Source organism: Crocodylus siamensis, chromosome 7, assembly GCF_052110815.1.
Source record: "Crocodylus siamensis isolate JL-2025a chromosome 7, ASM5211081v1, whole genome shotgun sequence".
Lineage (NCBI taxonomy): Eukaryota > Metazoa > Chordata > Crocodylia > Crocodylidae > Crocodylus > Crocodylus siamensis.
The window spans coordinates 35,630,550-35,648,917 of record NC_143401.1 but is presented as its reverse complement, the minus strand read 5'-3'; the positions used below and the strand labels follow the sequence as shown (position 1 = coordinate 35,648,917).

The window sequence follows — 18,368 nt, the reverse complement described above, 5'->3', positions numbered from 1 at the left end:
GGGTTTGGACCTCCTGAGGTCTCTTCCAACCCTCATTTTCTATGATTTATGCTCCTTCCTTATGTGTACATGAGAAGGAGCCTAGACTACGTGGTAACTAGCTGGGCACCCAGCTGAGAAAGTGGAGTCCTGGGTTCCAGTCTCAGGCTATTAAACAGTTATTGAGCAAGAAATTAGGGCAAGAAATAATCGTGGTATCAGTGACTGAACCAAGTGCTTTCCTGCAACCCCGGACTCAGGCACCTAAGCTTCACAGAGGGCAGCATTTCTGAAACACTACTGTGCTTGCTGTTTCCTACCCAGCATATGGTGTTTTTGGATCATCCTGTAAAGCCACTCTTCCCATGCACTATACAGACAGCCTAGATATTTAACACTGGGTTTAAAATTTCACCTTCAGAAGTCAGGTGCCCCTGCACGTAATCTGTGGGTGTCCAAGCACACACAAGTCCCACTGAAGGTAATGTGACTACTCAAATGCATTACATTAATATGCATTTAATAATTTATTGCTTCAGGGAATTAGAAGGAAACAACAACTGCTGTCTCATCTAAGTGAGTCTAGAGCTGTTCTAAAATGGTTACCTTTCCCAAGGAACTGAGCACTGAGAACTCCCAAGTCTTCCCTCACTATGGGAACAAGAGACCAGGAACTCATTAAAAATCTACTGTTTCTTTTAAACAATACCTATAGCTGTACACCACAGGCTTAAGCAATACTAAAACAGTTTATCTGCTCTGACTCTATAACATTTCAGCAGCAGGATACAAGGTCCCTTTGGGTCTGCAACAGAAGTGCAAAGTAAGAGGATCTTCAGCAAGGGCAGAGCAGAAATAGGACATACTGAAATATTCAAACATCCTTTTAAGCCCAGGGCATTATATCCATTCAGGAAGCACTTCCCTTCAAAATTCTCCAGTAATAATACAAATACAAAGCCAGGAAACAACTCACAGCAGGATCAGGTACACAGCAGGAAAAGGGAACCCCACATTTCTCACGACTTTTGCTTTCACTGCTGCAGTTGAAGTAAATGTTAAGATCCCAATCTTCTGGACCCTGAGCACCACAGCAATGGTTCTGCAACAGAGAAACAACACACTTGATATCATTTGGGCAATACACAGAAAACAGCCCTGTAAGACATTTACCCATCTTCACTTTACAGAGATGATGCAGAAGCAAAGAGTTTGAGCAACTTGCCTATGACTACCCAGTGAATTAATGCCAAAGCCAGAACTGGAGCCATGTACTAAGGGCAAACGTATGTCACCAAATAAAGCGGATCACCTGTGCTGGAATGTATCCCACCACAGAAGATCTGCTACATTGAGCAAAATAGACACTGCCCATTGTCCCACAAGGTCAGGCCCCTGTTGCTCTGGAAACACCTCCAGAAACGGGAATCCAAGTAGGCACTCCCAAGGCTTCAGAGGCCTAATCCTGTGTGCCCCAGGAGTAGCATTCCTGGGTGCGCAAAATCAGGCCCCTGAAGTTCTTAGAGTGATTACCCTTAGAGCAAACAGATGCCTGCCACAAAGTAGCAGCACAATGTATCACTTGCATCATAGCCACAGATTTTTGGAATTTGTGGTGCAGCAAGGGACATGAATATCTTTTTGTCTGGTCTTTGCGCTGCCACAAACATTTTTATGGCAGTACAAAGGTGACTTCTGTTTCTAGCCTAAAAAAAATTTCAGAACTCTCAGTTGCTTTCACTAAACCAAAGTATCTGATAAAATGTGAATTAGCATACGGGACTAATGCAATCATGTTGATGGAGGTAAATGTCACATGTCACTACAGCTATCACTCTAAATAGTAGTATCTAACCAGAAGCCATCTTGGCCTTGCAAAATTATATTTAAAAATTTCCCTACCAGGCGTACCATTGATCACACCAGATTCTGGAATACAGCTATTGAAAAACATGGAGAACCTTGCAATACTGTCCACTCATGCTGTACTGATTTCATAAATAAAAGGACTGCAGTCTCATGTTAATCAAGACAGTCACATCTGCAAAATTTTAATCATTACTGGCGTAGATTTTTGTTCTTCCATCTCTAAAACAGTTACACAAGTCTCACATTTAACAAATATGGCAATATCAGAGACTGAGACCTGGGAAAAATTAAGGTGTTACTTGATGCATGGTAAGTATATATTTAACCATAGGTGACTGGTATGGGGGACATGGGTTGAGGGGACATGTGACCCCCCGACAGGTCTGCCCCTGCCACTGGCAGCGTCTACAGGTGCTCGCCAGCTCTGCCCCTGCAGAAAAGGCACCAGTCACCCAGGTACTTAACCACAAATCAACAAGCAATTTCTCCTCCTAATTTTTCTATGAAGTTACACTTTTAAAAAATATTCATATTTTATTGTATTTTTATTAGCCAATTTGGGACTATTTTTCCAACATCTTAATATATGTAAACACAGTGATTTCAACTAAGATGACTGTATCCAATCAACCAAGCAATATCTCGAAAATAAGGCACACAAATTTCTTGATCAAGCAAAATTAAATTGTCTCCAATCTGATTCAAGTAATTTTAAAATGTTCAAATCACATGTATTTCACTGAAGTGAAAAATAATAAAACAATATCTTCATTAAGACTAGCATCTAACAATAACACTAAAGGAGAAATTGTTTTAGAAGGCACACTACTCTAAGAGGTTGTGAAATTCAGGTAAAAAGCATCAACTTTCAAGGAGAAAAGGCTTAAGGTACTGGCTAGAATAAAAGTGAAATTGCCAAGAACTGGTCCTAGGGCAGTACCTTCAACCTTCTGATTTATATTTGGAGGAAGCTAATAAAAACTGGGCTTCCTGCTTCTTTCCCTCTCCCCCACATTGAGTAACTGTTAAAAAAAATAAAAAAGGTATGATTCTCACTTAAGGATGACAATCAAACTGTGTATGGGCTACAGAAAAGAAGCTGTATTCACACTAAGCCAAGTGGAATTAACTTTCCGTTAGTCAGTGCAATGAGCTGCATACAAAAGGCTGTCCCAGAGGTATATCCTGAAGGTTCTGCAATTTGGCCCATACCTCATTAGAAGATTCATTTCAGTGCATCGTTGGAAAAGTACAACAGTACCTTGAGGAAGGGTTTTTTCGATGTTACATGGCTACATTTACTGATCTACATCAAGTTGTTTCCCTGTTCCACTAGTGCTTTATCTGCTATGGCAGACTTATTCAGAGATGCTTTGTGTCTTTGTTGTTTCCACATGGCTTGTTAATTTGTCAGTTGAAATCTTTTTTTGGGAAGTTTAGCCTTTTACTTTTATTGAGAGTATTTGAAATCAGGGTTCAACACTAAATCATTCCAAGCTCTACTAGAAATTAGTCACCACTGAATTGTCTGTCAGGTAGAATGGGTTGCATTAGACCTGCATCGTACCACGTGCAGTAGGGGTGTGCGAAGCGGACCCTACTCGAGTCTGATTCGGGCCGAATCAGGGACAGTGATTCAATTCGTTGATTCAGATCACTGTCCTCCATTCAATTCAGCCAAATCCAAATCTGAAGATCCAATGCTGATTCGGAGAATCAATGATTCCGACATAGACACAACTTTAAATGTTTTTTCTACGTACCTTGAGGTACCAGCGTGGCTCGTGAACGCTGTGATGCTGAGGCGGGTGGGAGCGTCCCACAGGAGAGTGGGGGATTCCTCACATGCTCAGCGGTGAACCCAGAAGTGGACTGGAAGTACTTTTGGTCCATTTCTGGGTCCACTGAGGAGATCGCAGGGCCCCTTCCCCACCCCTCCACATCCCCCCCGACTCAGTGATTGGCCACAGGGGGACCCCAGGTGCCCCCCCCCCAGACCCAAGAATCACCAGTTGCCAAGCTGGGAGGTGCAGGGCCCCACCCCTGCATGCTCCTTGGTAGACCTGCAAGTGGACTGTGGGTCTGCTGCTGAGTGTGCTGGGAAGTCCCCCATGATCCTGTGGGATACTCCCTGAGCCCCAGCAGTGCAACATTCACAAGCTGCCTGCTACCTAGAGGTATGTAGAAAAAACATTTAAAGCTGTGTCCATGTCCAAATCACCGAATCTCTCTGAATTGATTTGGAGACATTAAACGGTCCTCCGATTCGATTCAGATTTGGAGATTCAGCCACTGAAATCGGACTGAATCTCTGCCAAACTGAATCAGGAACTGAAGCTTCGACAGCCCTAATATGCAGATACTATGGTTTTTTCAGGCCAACTGCAAAAAAAATTACTGCCCAGTTATTTACTTTAGAGTTGACAATATCCTGGTACATGGGTATATACCACGGTCTTCTACTTCATGAAGTATTAACACTACACACACAAGCCCTTCCATAAATGTTCAACTGGCAATTAACAAAAGAACCTCCACTGTTTCAAATGGCTGAAGTCTATTTGAGACAGAAAGACCCTGTACTGGATCCCTATGTGTATCAGGAAAAACTGCCAAAACACAGCATTCATATTAGTCAACAACCATGTACTTTATTTGGATGCAGAATTCTTTCAGCACATTCAAAGCGCTCTTCTTTTTCCTAACGGAACACTGTTCTTAACACTAATATGTAAAGCCTAACAAGAAGGCTCAAAGTAGGACAGAAACAGACATGACTACCAAGGCCTCTGACAGACTTCTCTTGCTTCTCAAAATGTGTCATCTAAAGTCCTGGCACCTGACACACCTGAAGTCATAGCTGCTAGAACCAGTGAGACAAACCCTCAGTTTCTAATGCAGCACCATCACCTGCTGGGAAAGACAGAACTTATAAAAGCCATACAGATACGGGCCTTGTAAAGGAAGTGCTAACCCTGTAGTTGGGAATCCTTAAAGAGTATGCTTCTTCTTGAGACACTAAAGAGAAATAAATCAAATTAAAGAGATGATGACTTACAATCTTCTGCAGTGAATCGATGAGGTTCTGAAGGTCAATATCATCCCTGTACGATTTAATGTTGATCTCAAAGAATTCTTTGAACTTCTCCCTCACCCAGTCCTGGAACAAGAAAGCTAGTACTGCCACAGTCAGCTCCAACAGAAAGATGAACACAATTGTTCCACAGAACTGCAAAACAGAGCAACAGGACCATTTACAAAGATATTCACCAATTTTGAACATGACTAGGTCCTGACTCAATTACAGAGCAGGCACAAGAACTACAGGTAGAGTGTTCATAGAGTACATATGTCACTGAAATAGTAATGTGAGAAAATGTAATTAAAAACAGCATAAAAAGACATACCCATGTTGAAGCTATCTTTGTTTGGTTGTCTCAAGTTGACAGCGAACATAGGCATTACATCCTAGTTTACTTGCTAGCATCTAATCACAATCAGTTGTGATCTATGAGAGCTCAGGCCTCTGAACCAACTTCCATCCTGCCCTACCTTCTCCCTGATTTCAGACTAACGTGACTTACCGTATTTTTCGGACCATAAGACGCACCGGACCATAAGACGCACCCCTCCTGGAGCCTCAGTCTCCGCGGCAGCGAGTCCCTCCTTCGGACTCCTGCCCCGTCTGTTCCGGCCGGCCATTTTTATTGCCGGCTCCCGGCCACCGGCACGGGCGCCGGCTTCCGGTTTAAACAAGCGGCGGATATCCCGCTCGGGCTCCGCCGCCTCCGCGGGCAAGCTCCGCCCCGTCTCCCCGGGACACGGCATAAACAAGCGGCGGGTGTCCTGCTCGGGCTCCGCCGCCTCCGCGGGCAAGCTCCACCCCGTCTCCCCGGGACACACACCTTCGGACCATAAGACGCACCCTCGTTTTCCCCCCACTTTTGGGGGGAAAAAAGTGCGTCTTATGGTCCGAAAAATACGGTACTGCTTCTCTCCTAATTTAATGTAATGTAAACGACAATTATTTTTCCAAGCCTTTCCTTCCAAATTAGCTGTTAACTCCTACATCAATAAAAAGGGAACCCCAAACATTAAAATGAAAACTATGTAATGTATCAGTTTTCTGTTGTGGAGTCCAGTAGTTCTTCCCACTAAGCCTCTAGGAAAAAATTAACTTAAGAAAAGTCTGATTTTTTTCTTTTGCATATCGCTCTTGGTGTTTTCCGAATTCACTTAAGACAGGGGTTTTCAACCTTTTTTGGTTCATGTACCCCAGTGGCCAGTCGAGAAGCAGGGACCTGGCTGGTTGACGGGGTTGGGAGGGGGGGCGGTCCCCCTGCAGCAAAGCCATTAATTAGATATACAATGAGCTGCAGTGAGACTTCTAGCATCAATTTATTTTGGAAAATATCTTCACAAGAACCTAAACAGCATTAGGAACATTTCACAGAGAAAGAAAAAAAAGTGCATGTGTACTACTATTCTGAATATCATTCTCTAGTCAGGTTAGTGGAAACATTTACCACATACACCTGGGCTCAATTCAACTTCTGTTTTTGCCTAGCAGTTTTACAAGTCATCTCTTCTTTCCCTGAACACCGACCCACCTCGAACCACCTTTATGTTACTTACAAACTTCAGAAGGCAGATGTTCTCTCTCAGTGCTCCTACACAGCCAGCAAATCCCAGGGTGAACATCACTACTCCAACAATCAAAACAAGCACTACTGGATCAAAGCCGTGGAGACGGGTTACATTTGTTATATCAGACAGTACACCCTAAAGACAGAACAATTGCAAAAAAGGGGGAAAGGTGAGCATAAGGACATGAAGCATCTCAGTAATAGAAAAAAAAATTCTTGTTTGCTTTGTCATTATCTTATACTAGAAGCGAGTGAGGTTCTCAGCAGAGGGCACATAAGGGCACTAGGAAAAATACAAATGGCATTCTGACATCATACAAACGATTTGGAACAAAAATATTATTAATATTAACTGTTGTTTTGATTACATACATAATATCTTTATCTAGCAGAATAAGTTGGTTGAATGGGTTTGCAGTACGAAAATTAATTCTAGAAGGAAACTGCAGGACCCCTGACTCTGAAGGAGAGTTAATTTTCAAAGATCTTCAACCAATAGGCTTCCACAAGATGGTGCTAAAAGCCTAATACTATCACAGGAGATTCACCTAGCTTTAAGCTAGTGAATCTGAACTAGTGAGAGGTACAAAGGACAATTTGAATGAAAAGCATGGTGGAGAATACAGGGGATTTAAGTGTTTTTAAAGAAGTTACCCAACCTTCACCACCATAGTGTCCCCAAGCAATGTCAACAGGGACAAAGTAACCAACTGAACATGATGGAACTGTGGGGGGACTCTTTTGGGGAGGGGGAAAGGTAGGGTTACCATATTTCCAGGTCCAAAAAAGAAGCCACCTGTCACACATGGGGGGGAGCGGAATATGACAGTGGGGGGCAGTGACATGCCGGTGCCCTGCCCCTGTTGTTGTCCCTCACTGCTGAGCCGCAGACCCCCTCCCACCCCCAGCTCTACTGCTGCCCCTCACTCCCAACCCACTAACTCCAGTCCTGCCAGTGGCCCTCACTCTCAGATTGCAGTACCCTGCCACCCTGGGCTGCCCTCCCCAACACTGATGCCCCTCACTCCCGCTCTTCAACTCCCCACCCCCATCCCTGCTGGTGCCCCTCACCCCCCCCACCCCTGCCAGAGGAGCCTCAGCTGTCTCTGTCCTGACCGGGCCAGAGCACAGTGGCTCTGATTCATGCAGGCAGCAGCAGAGCGCACCTGGCCCTGGCATGGGCTGGAGAGAAGAGGAAGGGAGGCTTGTGGTATCCCCATAGCCCCCTCCTTTCCCCCTCCCGCTCCCCTCAGCAGCCACTCACCCCCTGTGAGAACAGACACCAGCCCCTGTGCTACCAGCCCAGCCAGAGTTCCCTGATGCCTTCAAAGGTTCCCTACACCTTTCCCCCGCTGGAGGGGCAGGTAACCCGCCCTGTCGCAACCCCCACCCCTGCCCACCTTCCCTGACCAAGTGTCTGGGCTTTTGCTTTGCTCCGGGAGTGAGAGCAGGGGGAGGGTGAACACAGGCAGCAGGGAGCACCACATGGGTCTGCATGGACCTCTGCAGCTGTGGGCAGGTATGTCTGTGCTCCCTGCTGCTTCTGATTGCCCACCCCATGCTCCCACCAGCAGAGCAAAGCAAAATCCCAGACATTTCGTCAGATTGAAAAAAACCCCACCCAGATGGAGATCAGAGGGCTCAACAAAAGGACTTGTCCAGGAAAACCCAGATGTATGGTAACCCTAGGAAATCTTTGTGGTATTTTGCTGTATCCTTTAATTAGGTCCCTTTTGACACCAACATGGCTTGAAATGCATCTCCTCATACAATCTGCTAAATTCAGAGGGAATTTACAGTATAAAATACATTCAGTGTTACAAGGAACATTTAAGGACACATTAATATGACTACATAACTATTCCTTATCCATTTGGAAACTGTTTAATTTAGCAAGGCTTACCTCCCAACACCAAATACAATATTGTTTTGGCTTTTCATTGCTTTTTTAAACTTCCATCTTTATAATAATCTTGTCTAATTTACCTTGTTTGCCCAAATCCAGCTCATCAGAATTCCAATGCACCGGGGCAGACTTGATTAATCAAATCTGCTGGAGCATGGCAATTGCAGGCAGCCCCCACACTGAAGCACCCTTGTGCCCCAGCCAGCTGCATCAGCATCTACACAGGTGGTGCTGCGATGTAAAAAACTCTGCAGCAGGATTAGTGCTTGTAATTTACAACTATTACTGTGCTACACAGGTAATTAGTTTCCTGTGGCTTAATAGGGCTGCATGTGTAGATCCAGGATGTTTACTGTGGAGCTAATTAGTCTGCTCCGTGTAGTGAATCTCATATAGGTATGCCCCCTCTTTCCTTTATCCACACTGTGGCTGCAATGACAGTGTCCCCATCCCATGCATTCCCATCGTCCCTGCAAAAAAACCCCCCCCAAAACAAAAAACAACCCCCCCCCAAAAAAACCAAACAAACAAAAAACAAACTGAAGGAGGTGAACACTTCAGGAACAAATTGGGACTTGTCTGGTTTCTAGATGCTTTTCCATCACCTTGGGCAAGTCGTTTAATGTCTGTTACAATTTAATATCTCTTAATGGAGGTGCAGTATTTTCCACAGTTACTGGGAGGCTACGGGGATATACTATGATAAAATTGGTAGAAAACTTATAAATAATACAGTTGCTGTACGCATAGTAACTGGCATATTTAAAGAGCTCTATAAACACTAGTTCTCATGATCCATTACGATTACCAGAATAGTATCTAATCCCATTTCCAAAAGGGCACAGTGCAAACTATACAGGTTGTTTTTCATTTTAAAACTCTGCCCCAGACTCACTGTTACATTAATGAGTCTCTATCAAGCTCCATTTCCAATATGTGCATACCTATTAAAATGAATGAGGTGGCAATAACAGCTTTGCTGCTGGTGATGAGGGGTAAAGAAAGTCAGGAAAGCTGCTGCTTAAGGTATGTGGAACAGAAACAGGATAGTTGAAGATGCAGCCAACTCCATAAATTCATTTGAACAGGGGCCAGTCTAATGCTTAGTCTTTAGCCCTGTCTTCATGAACTTATAGCCTGAAGGAGGGTGAGAGAAGTGTCATAAAGCCACAGTATACTCCTAACATAGTGCACTGCACAAACAGAAACAGTAACATAGAAAAGAGATATTCTGCTCATATCTCCCATCTCTCCTTTCATATCCTTCCTTTTTGAGTATGCATGGTGTAGTTTTAAGATATCTTTGGCATGCATAAGTACACCCCCTCCTTTTACCTCCTCCCCTACCTTTTATAGTCACAAATGGTGGAAACCAGTTATAATGGAAATAAGCACCAGAGCCCAACTACTACTTGATTTTCCCTGAAACAACTTTTGTTTATGTAAAAGCCTCTCCAGGTAGATCTACTGAAGCAGATGAAATTGGAAAAACATGAGGTCAGAGTGAACAAGAGATGAGTGGAAACAATTGTAAAAGCTTTGTCAGTGTGATAACACTCTGCTCCCCTGATGGTTTCCACAGCTCTGTGGTTGTGTAGAAGCACCCTTTTTCACAATGTCTCGGTGCTCTTCCCTATGTGTGGGTTCTGGTGAATCTGGGTTTTGTCTGCTGGGCTATTGCTTACAAGGGTGATACAAGAGATAACTGTAGTTTTTACAGCTTCAGCAGTTACAGAAAACACATCACTGATGAAACAAGCCAGGGGCCTCTGCATCATCTAGAAAGAACAGTTTATTATATTTTCCTAACCCTCAGAAATCTATACATTCTTGACAATCCTTTATGGAGAATGCCTGAAAAAGAGTGGTTCACTGTGGACTATAGTATAATTGTTCATTACTTCATTGTACTTTGGAAAAGTATAGCTAAAACAAATTTCTGTTCGCACATTGCTGCCAACATAGCACGAGGAGAAAGGCTTAATCATTCTTATGTCATTGAAAGTGCTTTTACTTCAGTGTGCTTTCCTCTACACAGCTTGCAGCTGCTCTTAACTGCAGTATGTCCCTAAGGTAGCATTATTGCTTATTAACGGACAGCGTAGATTCTCCCTTGCCATTCTTTTGTCATGTGTATTTTTATATCTATTCCAGCACAGATGTTGGTCAGAATAGCAAGATGGCAACATACGGTTCTTTGACAGAAGTAGGCTGCTGCTCTGAATTTATATTTCTGCATTCTCTCGGGTGTCTTTTTTACTATTGGATTTAGTTAGGCTGAGAAAACCACACATCTTCATTTCATGGTCTGTTTGCTGGTAGTGGTTTGTAAATGGGGCTCCTAAGTTGATCTCTATCCCCCTTTTTTCCATTATGGAGAGAAAGACTTAGATCTTTTCCTAATTAGAATGCTGCTTGCATTTGTATTACTGATAACTTGTCTGAAACCTACAGGCTCTTGCAAAGGTGATAGCCACAGAGATAAAGCTCTTTCTTATTTAAATCGCCTCTCTTTAGTGCCTGCCTCTTAAACTAATAATAAAACACAGTTCTACTCTTTTTAAAACTTCCTTAGATGCTCCCCTGTTCTATTTCTGTATTTAAAAATTGGTCACCTTGGGCTCCTCTTTAATTTCATCCTTATACACAGATCACCTTTTGTATTCTAACATACCAACAAACCTCACTTGTATCCTACAAGTACTTGATGTGCTGGTTTTATGGCATTGTGTTTTATAAAGAGGCTATTTTTTGTTTTATGCTCAAGTTTCCAAGGCACTATCACAATTCTGAGGGATAATTTTATTTATTCCTATACAAATTTGTAAGATAGGACTGTTCTCTAGACCTTACAATCTAAGGGCACTTTCACATGTGCTCCAGAGGTGGGAGGAGCTCTGAAAGCCACTCTAAAGTGCCACCATGTCTCATGCATCAGCCTCCCCGTGCTTAAAAATGGCAGCGGCAGCGCTTGAACTAAAACACATTCAATGCCCCACCTGCCATTTTTAAGTGTGGTGATACTTATATATGAGACTCAGGAGCTAGCCCTGCACTACAGCACCCTTGTGCCCTGGCCAGCCTGTCGACAGCACGCTGAGATATGTCGGAGCAGTCCCGGGCTGGCAGACTGACACCCCGGTCCTCCCACCATCCAGGGCTGCTCTGACGCAGCTCAGCATGCTGCAGTCCTGGGCACACATGTAAACACAGCACCCAGGAGCAATAAGTGCCACAGATTCTTGCTTTGCCTTAATAACATGAAGATGAAGCCAGTGTGCACATCTACATGAGATACTATATCACCATAGCGATGAACTACAGCAACGTAGCACTGTCAGGCACGAACTGTGATGCCGCTGTTACCACACAGCAGCAACGAGCTACCACACAGTAGGGTCAGAAACGATCCGTATGGCGCTGGGACTGTGCAGTACCAGAAGTTACAACTGTGCAATCGGGCACACGTGGACACACCCAGTGAGTACCAAATTCAGTCCCTCTGCAGAAAGAATGCAATATATTGGTAGTATTTTTGAGCAAGTCACAAGCCTATTCATTTTCAACAAAAGGAGAGTATTGTCCCAGACAGAGCAGACAGAAATTAATTCAGTTAACAGAAATCCCTGCTGAGGAGTCAAGTTGGATTAATCCTGATTGGCAAGGGGAACATAAAGAATTCAAAATTATGGAGAACTCCAACATGCTTGGATAAGACAGATTGTTTACATTAGCTCAGGGTTCAGAAAGTATCCTTGACTAGTCAAAATCGCCTTCCATTTCTACTTAACTCTGATAAGCTTCCTATAAATTCACCTCCTTAGGACATTCATTCTCACTCTTCTTAGACTGCAGGCAACCCTGAGTAAACATCACCTTGTTTCACTTGTTTTTTTACTATAGAAAAATAGAGTAATTCTTCAGTTGCAAAGAACTCAAAAAGACCACAACTGTGTTCCTATTTGAATTCTCTAGGTTTATTTTGTGAATTGCTGGAGAGTTAGCACACTTAATATTACTGTGTACCACCTGGCAACACCCCTAGAATTTCACAGTACCCTGGTTGAGTATCAGTACCCTAGTACATAACAACATCAGAGCCTACAGAGTTTAGAGGCAATGTATTTACTGTCCATTGAGATTTCTATCTCCACATAAAAGACAGGGCAGATCTAAAAGATTCCCTCCACCAATTAAGGAAGCTAGCTAGTTTTTAATACTAGTTGGTTATTTTCACAATAGCTCATGTTACTGATATTCCCTAACAAGGGGGCAGAGAACACCATAGAAATGCCTCACGTAATACCTTTCAGTTACGCAACAGAAAAAACCTACTCCCAGATGATAATATGAGAATAAATTTAGCAAAGTTTCCCCTCCATAAGCAAATCCAGCATACTATAAAAAACATCTAGCAGATGCAAGTTGTAAATTCACTTTCTCCCATTGCAAATTCTGTGAAGTCCTTTTAAACTGTGGATATCCCTAGAGGAGCTTAATTAAATATAAAAGGAGGAAAAAAAGGAGAGAGGGAACTTTCAAATTTTACAAAGAGAATAGTATTATTACATTAAAAAAAAATCTAGCAGCAGTGAGGAAAAAAATTAATTTTAGCTAAGGAAGTTTTCCTAACTACTTATTTTTACAATTATCACATAATAATAAATAGTAGGAAGTAGCTTTCTATTATACCAAAAGCCAGGCTATCTATTTTAGTGATTAATACAAAATCTTGTCCATTCTAATAAATTAGTATACACGTTCTCCATTTTCCAAAACAATGAAAGGAAAATAGATCCTTTCTGAACATGGCATCTTCTAGTCCCTGAATAGTGTAGATGGATTAATAAAGTCAATATGTAATGCTGTATTCCATGTCTCTCTATTTAAAATGAGCCTATAAAGCAGGATAGTTGTTTACAAAGAGTGTTAACAAATTAATGAAAAACTTAAATAAGGAGATAGAGTAGAAAATGCCACTGAAGCTTATTGTGTACAGAAGGCCTTGGGCAAATAAGAAAGAGGGATTAACAAAAAGCTCTTAAGCGTATTTGACATGTTTAGCTAATTAAAACAAAAAAGCTTTTGTCTTACCTTCTGAAAGCTAACTGCACTTGCATTGCTGACAAAATAGTTTCTCTTCCTCCTCAAAATACTGCTTCTTAATTTTGCTAATTCTAAGCCCTGGTCTTTCGTTTACTTAGCAATTCCTCAGCAGCACAGAGTAAAATAGAAACAAGATCTGTGGGTTATCTAACAATCTTACAGTAATCAAGAGAAAACAGGGAGAGGGAAATATTTAGACTATAAGGTTGGTCTTTGGAACCACCTCAAGTGAAAGGTAGGGGATGTTGCACTTCTTGGCACATTTAAAACCTGATTAGCTAAAACCCTCCTGACTAGATAATCCCACAGCTACTTTGCATCTCCAGACTAGATTCTAAAACTGAGACTCAAAAGTTTAAATGGCCTTTGGTTATCTCTTTGACAAAACTGGAAGTACAAATAAGTTAATTCCACAGCATCTCAATCTCAGATCAACTCGCAGGCCTTGAGCTTTTCTCCAGGCCAGCAGAGAATAATATGAGAGTAAGCTAGTGGTCACCTTGCATCCTTAAACATCAAACATTGTTATTTAAATGAGAAGTAGCATTGCTGAATTATTTACCTAGCCCTGCAAAGACAAGGGACAGAACAAAAGCAATGCCTTTGAAAAGGATGGAGAGAATGTTAAACTAGGGAATATTAAAAAATCATGCCAGTTACATGGGCACTTCAAAACCAAGATCCTTTTATTGAAACTTAGAATTAAGTTAGATCACATTTAAAATTTGTATTATTTCTTAAGGAGGGGGAAAACCAACCCAGCACTGTTTTTAGCTTGTAGATAATGCAACACCCCCATCACACACTTACCTTTTCACTCCATGCCCAAAGCCCAGCTGCAAGGAAGGCAACTCCAGCTAGCTATTGGAAAAAAAAAAAGATTACATAATCAGAAGGAGATCACTACTTCCCATCATATTTGCCCCCACCCAGAAACAAATATCTGCAGCAAAGCAAACGGAGAATCCATTTATGATTTGCTGTTTGCACACAAGTGAAAAGCACCTGATCTCTCTTAAAACTTTAAGTTAGCCACATGACCACAGAGCAGTAGAGTAAATTCTCTTCATCCTCCCACCAGTATCTCACACAAATGCACTGAATCGCTCAAATTCCTCATAAACATCACTGGGGAACACTTTACATTTTTCACAATCAGGCCTAAATATCAGCCCTGACTAGGTCCTGAAAGGGTGCTACAGTGAAGGCTGATGAATAGATCAAATTCTGCAAGATGCTTGTGCCTTCACTTTCAAGATCCTTTGCATCTGCTTCCTCTCCCCATCATTTCACATTTGTTATCACATGTTCTAGCCTTGAATCCAATTGGCACATCACTAGAGCTAGTGAGAAAATTTTCCAACAGCATTTTCTGAAGAAAAACATTTTGATTAATCACATCCAAAAGTTCATAGGAACACATCAGTTCTGATCGTTTGATTAGGAACTCGTCCTTAGCTCCATAACTACATTTCTACTCTAGTGATTCTCAACCTTCTCGGACTCAAGTTACCCCTCAGACTCAGTGCCCTGCTTCTTTGAAATGGGACACTGGCACCACTGGACCCAAGGCACCTCTCATAAATGCTCTTAGCTTTCACTCATTTTTTTGGCTACAGAAAAATAGTGGCTATTCTGTTGCAAAAAACTCAGAAAGACCTCAACAGGTCAAAATGTTTTTGACAGTGGTTTTTCAGTTGAAACCTCTGGCCGCATCCAGACAAGCACAGACATGTGGAATATGGTGCTGCACACTGCACATGCAGGCATTCCCCACACTTCTACCTTGCAGCATAGGGTGTTGGGGGGCGGGTTGACCATGGGATCTCCCAGGGTCAAAATAAACCCCCGTTGAAAAAAAACAAAACAAAACAGGGTGGCACATGTGACGACAGTGCATGTTGCCCCAAACTAGGGGCCAGAGCCAAATGCTGGCTGCCCACCAGGCTTCCTGCCATGGCTGCAGCCCCAGTAGGCCCCCAGGTTTCCAGGTAAGGCTATGGGAGCCAGCACAGTTGCTGGTCCCAGCCTTTCCTACCCCACCCTACCCAAGGTATCCTGCCATGCACCAAAGCAAGCGTAACACAGGCATTCCCTAGAGACAAGCAGCAGCGGCAAGAGGTGTGCACTTGCAACTTGACCCCGGGGAAACAGAATGAGCTAGTCTGGACATGCCCTTTGAGTTTTTTTTGTGAACCATGTGCAAGTGTTTGAAGGCCTAACAGTGCTAATATTGCATGACACCCTTAAATAAATCTCAAAGCACTGTAGTTTGAACAAAAACAGTGATTGTCAACCAGAGGGAAAACATCACCCCAGAAGAGCCAGTAATTCTAGGTAAGTGCCCCAACCATTGAGATACGAAACACTGAAGTTAGATTTCTAATATGTCTAACCAGAGATGAGCGCCCTTACCACTGGGCTATTGGCATTTCTGTTGCGAGTCTCTCTCCTCCTCATTCTATTTCCTTTCCCCACAAAACACCCTGAAAAGTCTCAGTCTAAGCCCAATAACGACCAGAAAGAAATTTTAAAAATCCCAAAGTTTTTCATAGAATTGGACAGTTTCTTATTACACTCCATTCATAACAATATTTAAGAAGGCTGGTGCAAAGTTTCCCCTCCCCTCCTCTCCCCCTGCAAAAAAGCATTTGTGTCCTATCCTACATGATAGAAATTTTCAATAAATCTATTTTGTTTTGCTTCTTTAAGTCCATTTAAAACTTCCCCTTTGCTGTTGTGATACCTATGAACACTTGGCAAGAGTTGGGGTCTTGATGTGCCATACCCACTATCTGTCAAGACAAGAAATAATATGTCTGTTTCCTTGCATTTCCTTTTCAGACCCCCTCCCAAACTACCTCTTGTCTTATACTTTGTTTACAAGCTCTCTTGGTCTTATTTTCCTCTGAGATCATATGACACCTATCAACACAGTCCTGCTCCATGACTAAGACCACTAAGCTGATTTTCCAAAGGCACAGACTAAGATGATGACAAATCCAGGGGGAAAAAAAGAAACATCTCCCAGCTTACAATGCTGTGTCTGATCTGTTGAACACAGGTCTCTTCTAATCAACAGTGGTAACAATTGCACTGTTAAGTATATGATTCTACAGCAGTAGAGCTATATCTTCCTCCCTCCAAATAAAGTGTGCTCCTTTTAAAATCTTGATACAAGATGCCCATATTGCCACCTTAACACTTTATTTGATATATTCCTATGCAAAGAAAATTGTCCCTAGGCTGGCTGATGTTTTTTCCAGCTACACTTTGATGAAGATTGCAGATTTCATGCACTACTTCCCGCAACTCATTTCCCTGTTTAGCAATTTTATAGTGCAATACCAGACTAAGTGTAACTACCGTTCTTTTTGCATGGTTTTTCAGTATCAAGGCTTATTACCTAGATCTTTCTTCCTATTCCATTAGATGCATCATTTCTTTCCCACCTACTCCTAACCTGTTTAAGCTACTTTGAATTAAGCAGAAGTGATGGTTGCCCCACTCCTTCTTAGTAAACAGCAAGTTTGACAGACACTGAGACAACTTCTGCACTTAATGCTATGCAACCTCGCTGACTATTTATACATCTTTTTTAACTCTATTAATTTAGATTAAGCAAAAATTATTCCGATCTCTTGATCTCCCTCTCTCTTCTCCCACATTCAAGTCACAGGCTGCTTTTGTTTTCAATTCCCGATTTGGATATTCCAGCTAAGGCTACCTTTTCTACCTCCAATCAGGGCTGGCCCAAAACTTTTTGGGGCCCCCTGCAAGAAATAGTTTTGGGCCCCCCTGCCCCAAACAAGCTGGTAACAGCAATGGGGGTGGGGGGGTAGCAAGTAGCCAGATGTAAAGCCCGCAGCGGTGAGCAGCTGGACACAGGGGCATAAGTGGAGGAAGGACACAAAATTTGGTGGGGGGGGCTAAACATATGTGTGCATATGAGCGCACACATGCCGCACCCCCACAGGAAAGTCTGAAAGGGAAGGGTCAAGGGGGAGAGAGTGTCATTGCCCGGCATCACACTGCCTCAGCCACCTCCCAGCCCTGGCCGCTTCCCAGCCCTGACCATGCCAGCCCTGGATGCCACACTGGCCACAGCTGCCTCCTGGCCCTGGCCGCATACTGCCTGGGGGGGCCAGAGCCAGGGCCTGGAGTGGGTCCAGCCTTGGCTGCACTGCTGGGCTGGAGGGGATGGAGCCCCCAGGATCCCCAGCCCCATCCCCATCCTGCCCCGCTATGCGTTGTCCCCAGGAAGAGCCCAACAGCTTTTCCAGAGGCACGGCAATGGGCAGCTGGGGGTGAGGGGGTGCACAGGCAAGGGCAGGCCACAGCTGCAAGCTGGGCTCAGCCTCTGCTCTGTGTCTCCGCACCTCACCGCCACCACTTTGAAAGTGGCAGACACCACCATGTGCATCCTGCCACTGGACAGGCCGGGCAGTGAAGCACATGGTAGCGCCCACCTCTTCTGAAGTGATGGCGAGGCACAGGGACACGGAGCAGAGGCTGAGCCCAGCTTACAGCTGCAGCCCGCCCTCACCTGTGTAAAGATCAGGGGGGCCATGTACCCTCCCCCACCCTTGGTTACCTGTCACTGCACCTCTGGAGGAGCCACTAGGTTCTGATTATGTAATGACCGGGCTGGGCCGGGGCCCAGTCACAGTGAATGGGGGCCAGACTGGGTCGCATAACAATCCCCACAGTGCAGAAGAGAGCAGGCCAGGGGCAGAGATGAATGGTTCGCCCTTTCCCTACCCCACTCTCTTCTGCACTATATAAAATTAATTTTTGAAATTGGTTGCCACTCAAATGACAGAAGTTATGGAGGGATGCCCCGAGTTCATTGAGGTTGATAA

The 18,368-nt window shown here is 43.5% G+C and overlaps 1 protein-coding gene across 4 annotated transcripts in view; it reads right to left on the bottom strand.

Moving 5' to 3' along the window:
- TSPAN14 (tetraspanin 14) overlaps positions 1–18,368 on the bottom strand; it is an 87,105-nt gene that overhangs the window by 21,597 nt on the left and 47,140 nt on the right. For all 4 annotated transcript variants that reach the window (XM_090057781.1, XM_090057779.1, XM_090057778.1 and 1 more), the window contains 4 exons: positions 14,317–14,367; positions 6,484–6,630; positions 4,907–5,077; positions 956–1,081 (listed from right to left, as the gene is read on the bottom strand). In XM_090057781.1, the coding sequence (XP_089913907.1) occupies positions 956–1,081; positions 4,907–5,077; positions 6,484–6,630; positions 14,317–14,367 (495 nt within the window). The remainder of the gene's footprint in view (positions 1–955; positions 1,082–4,906; positions 5,078–6,483; positions 6,631–14,316; positions 14,368–18,368) is intronic.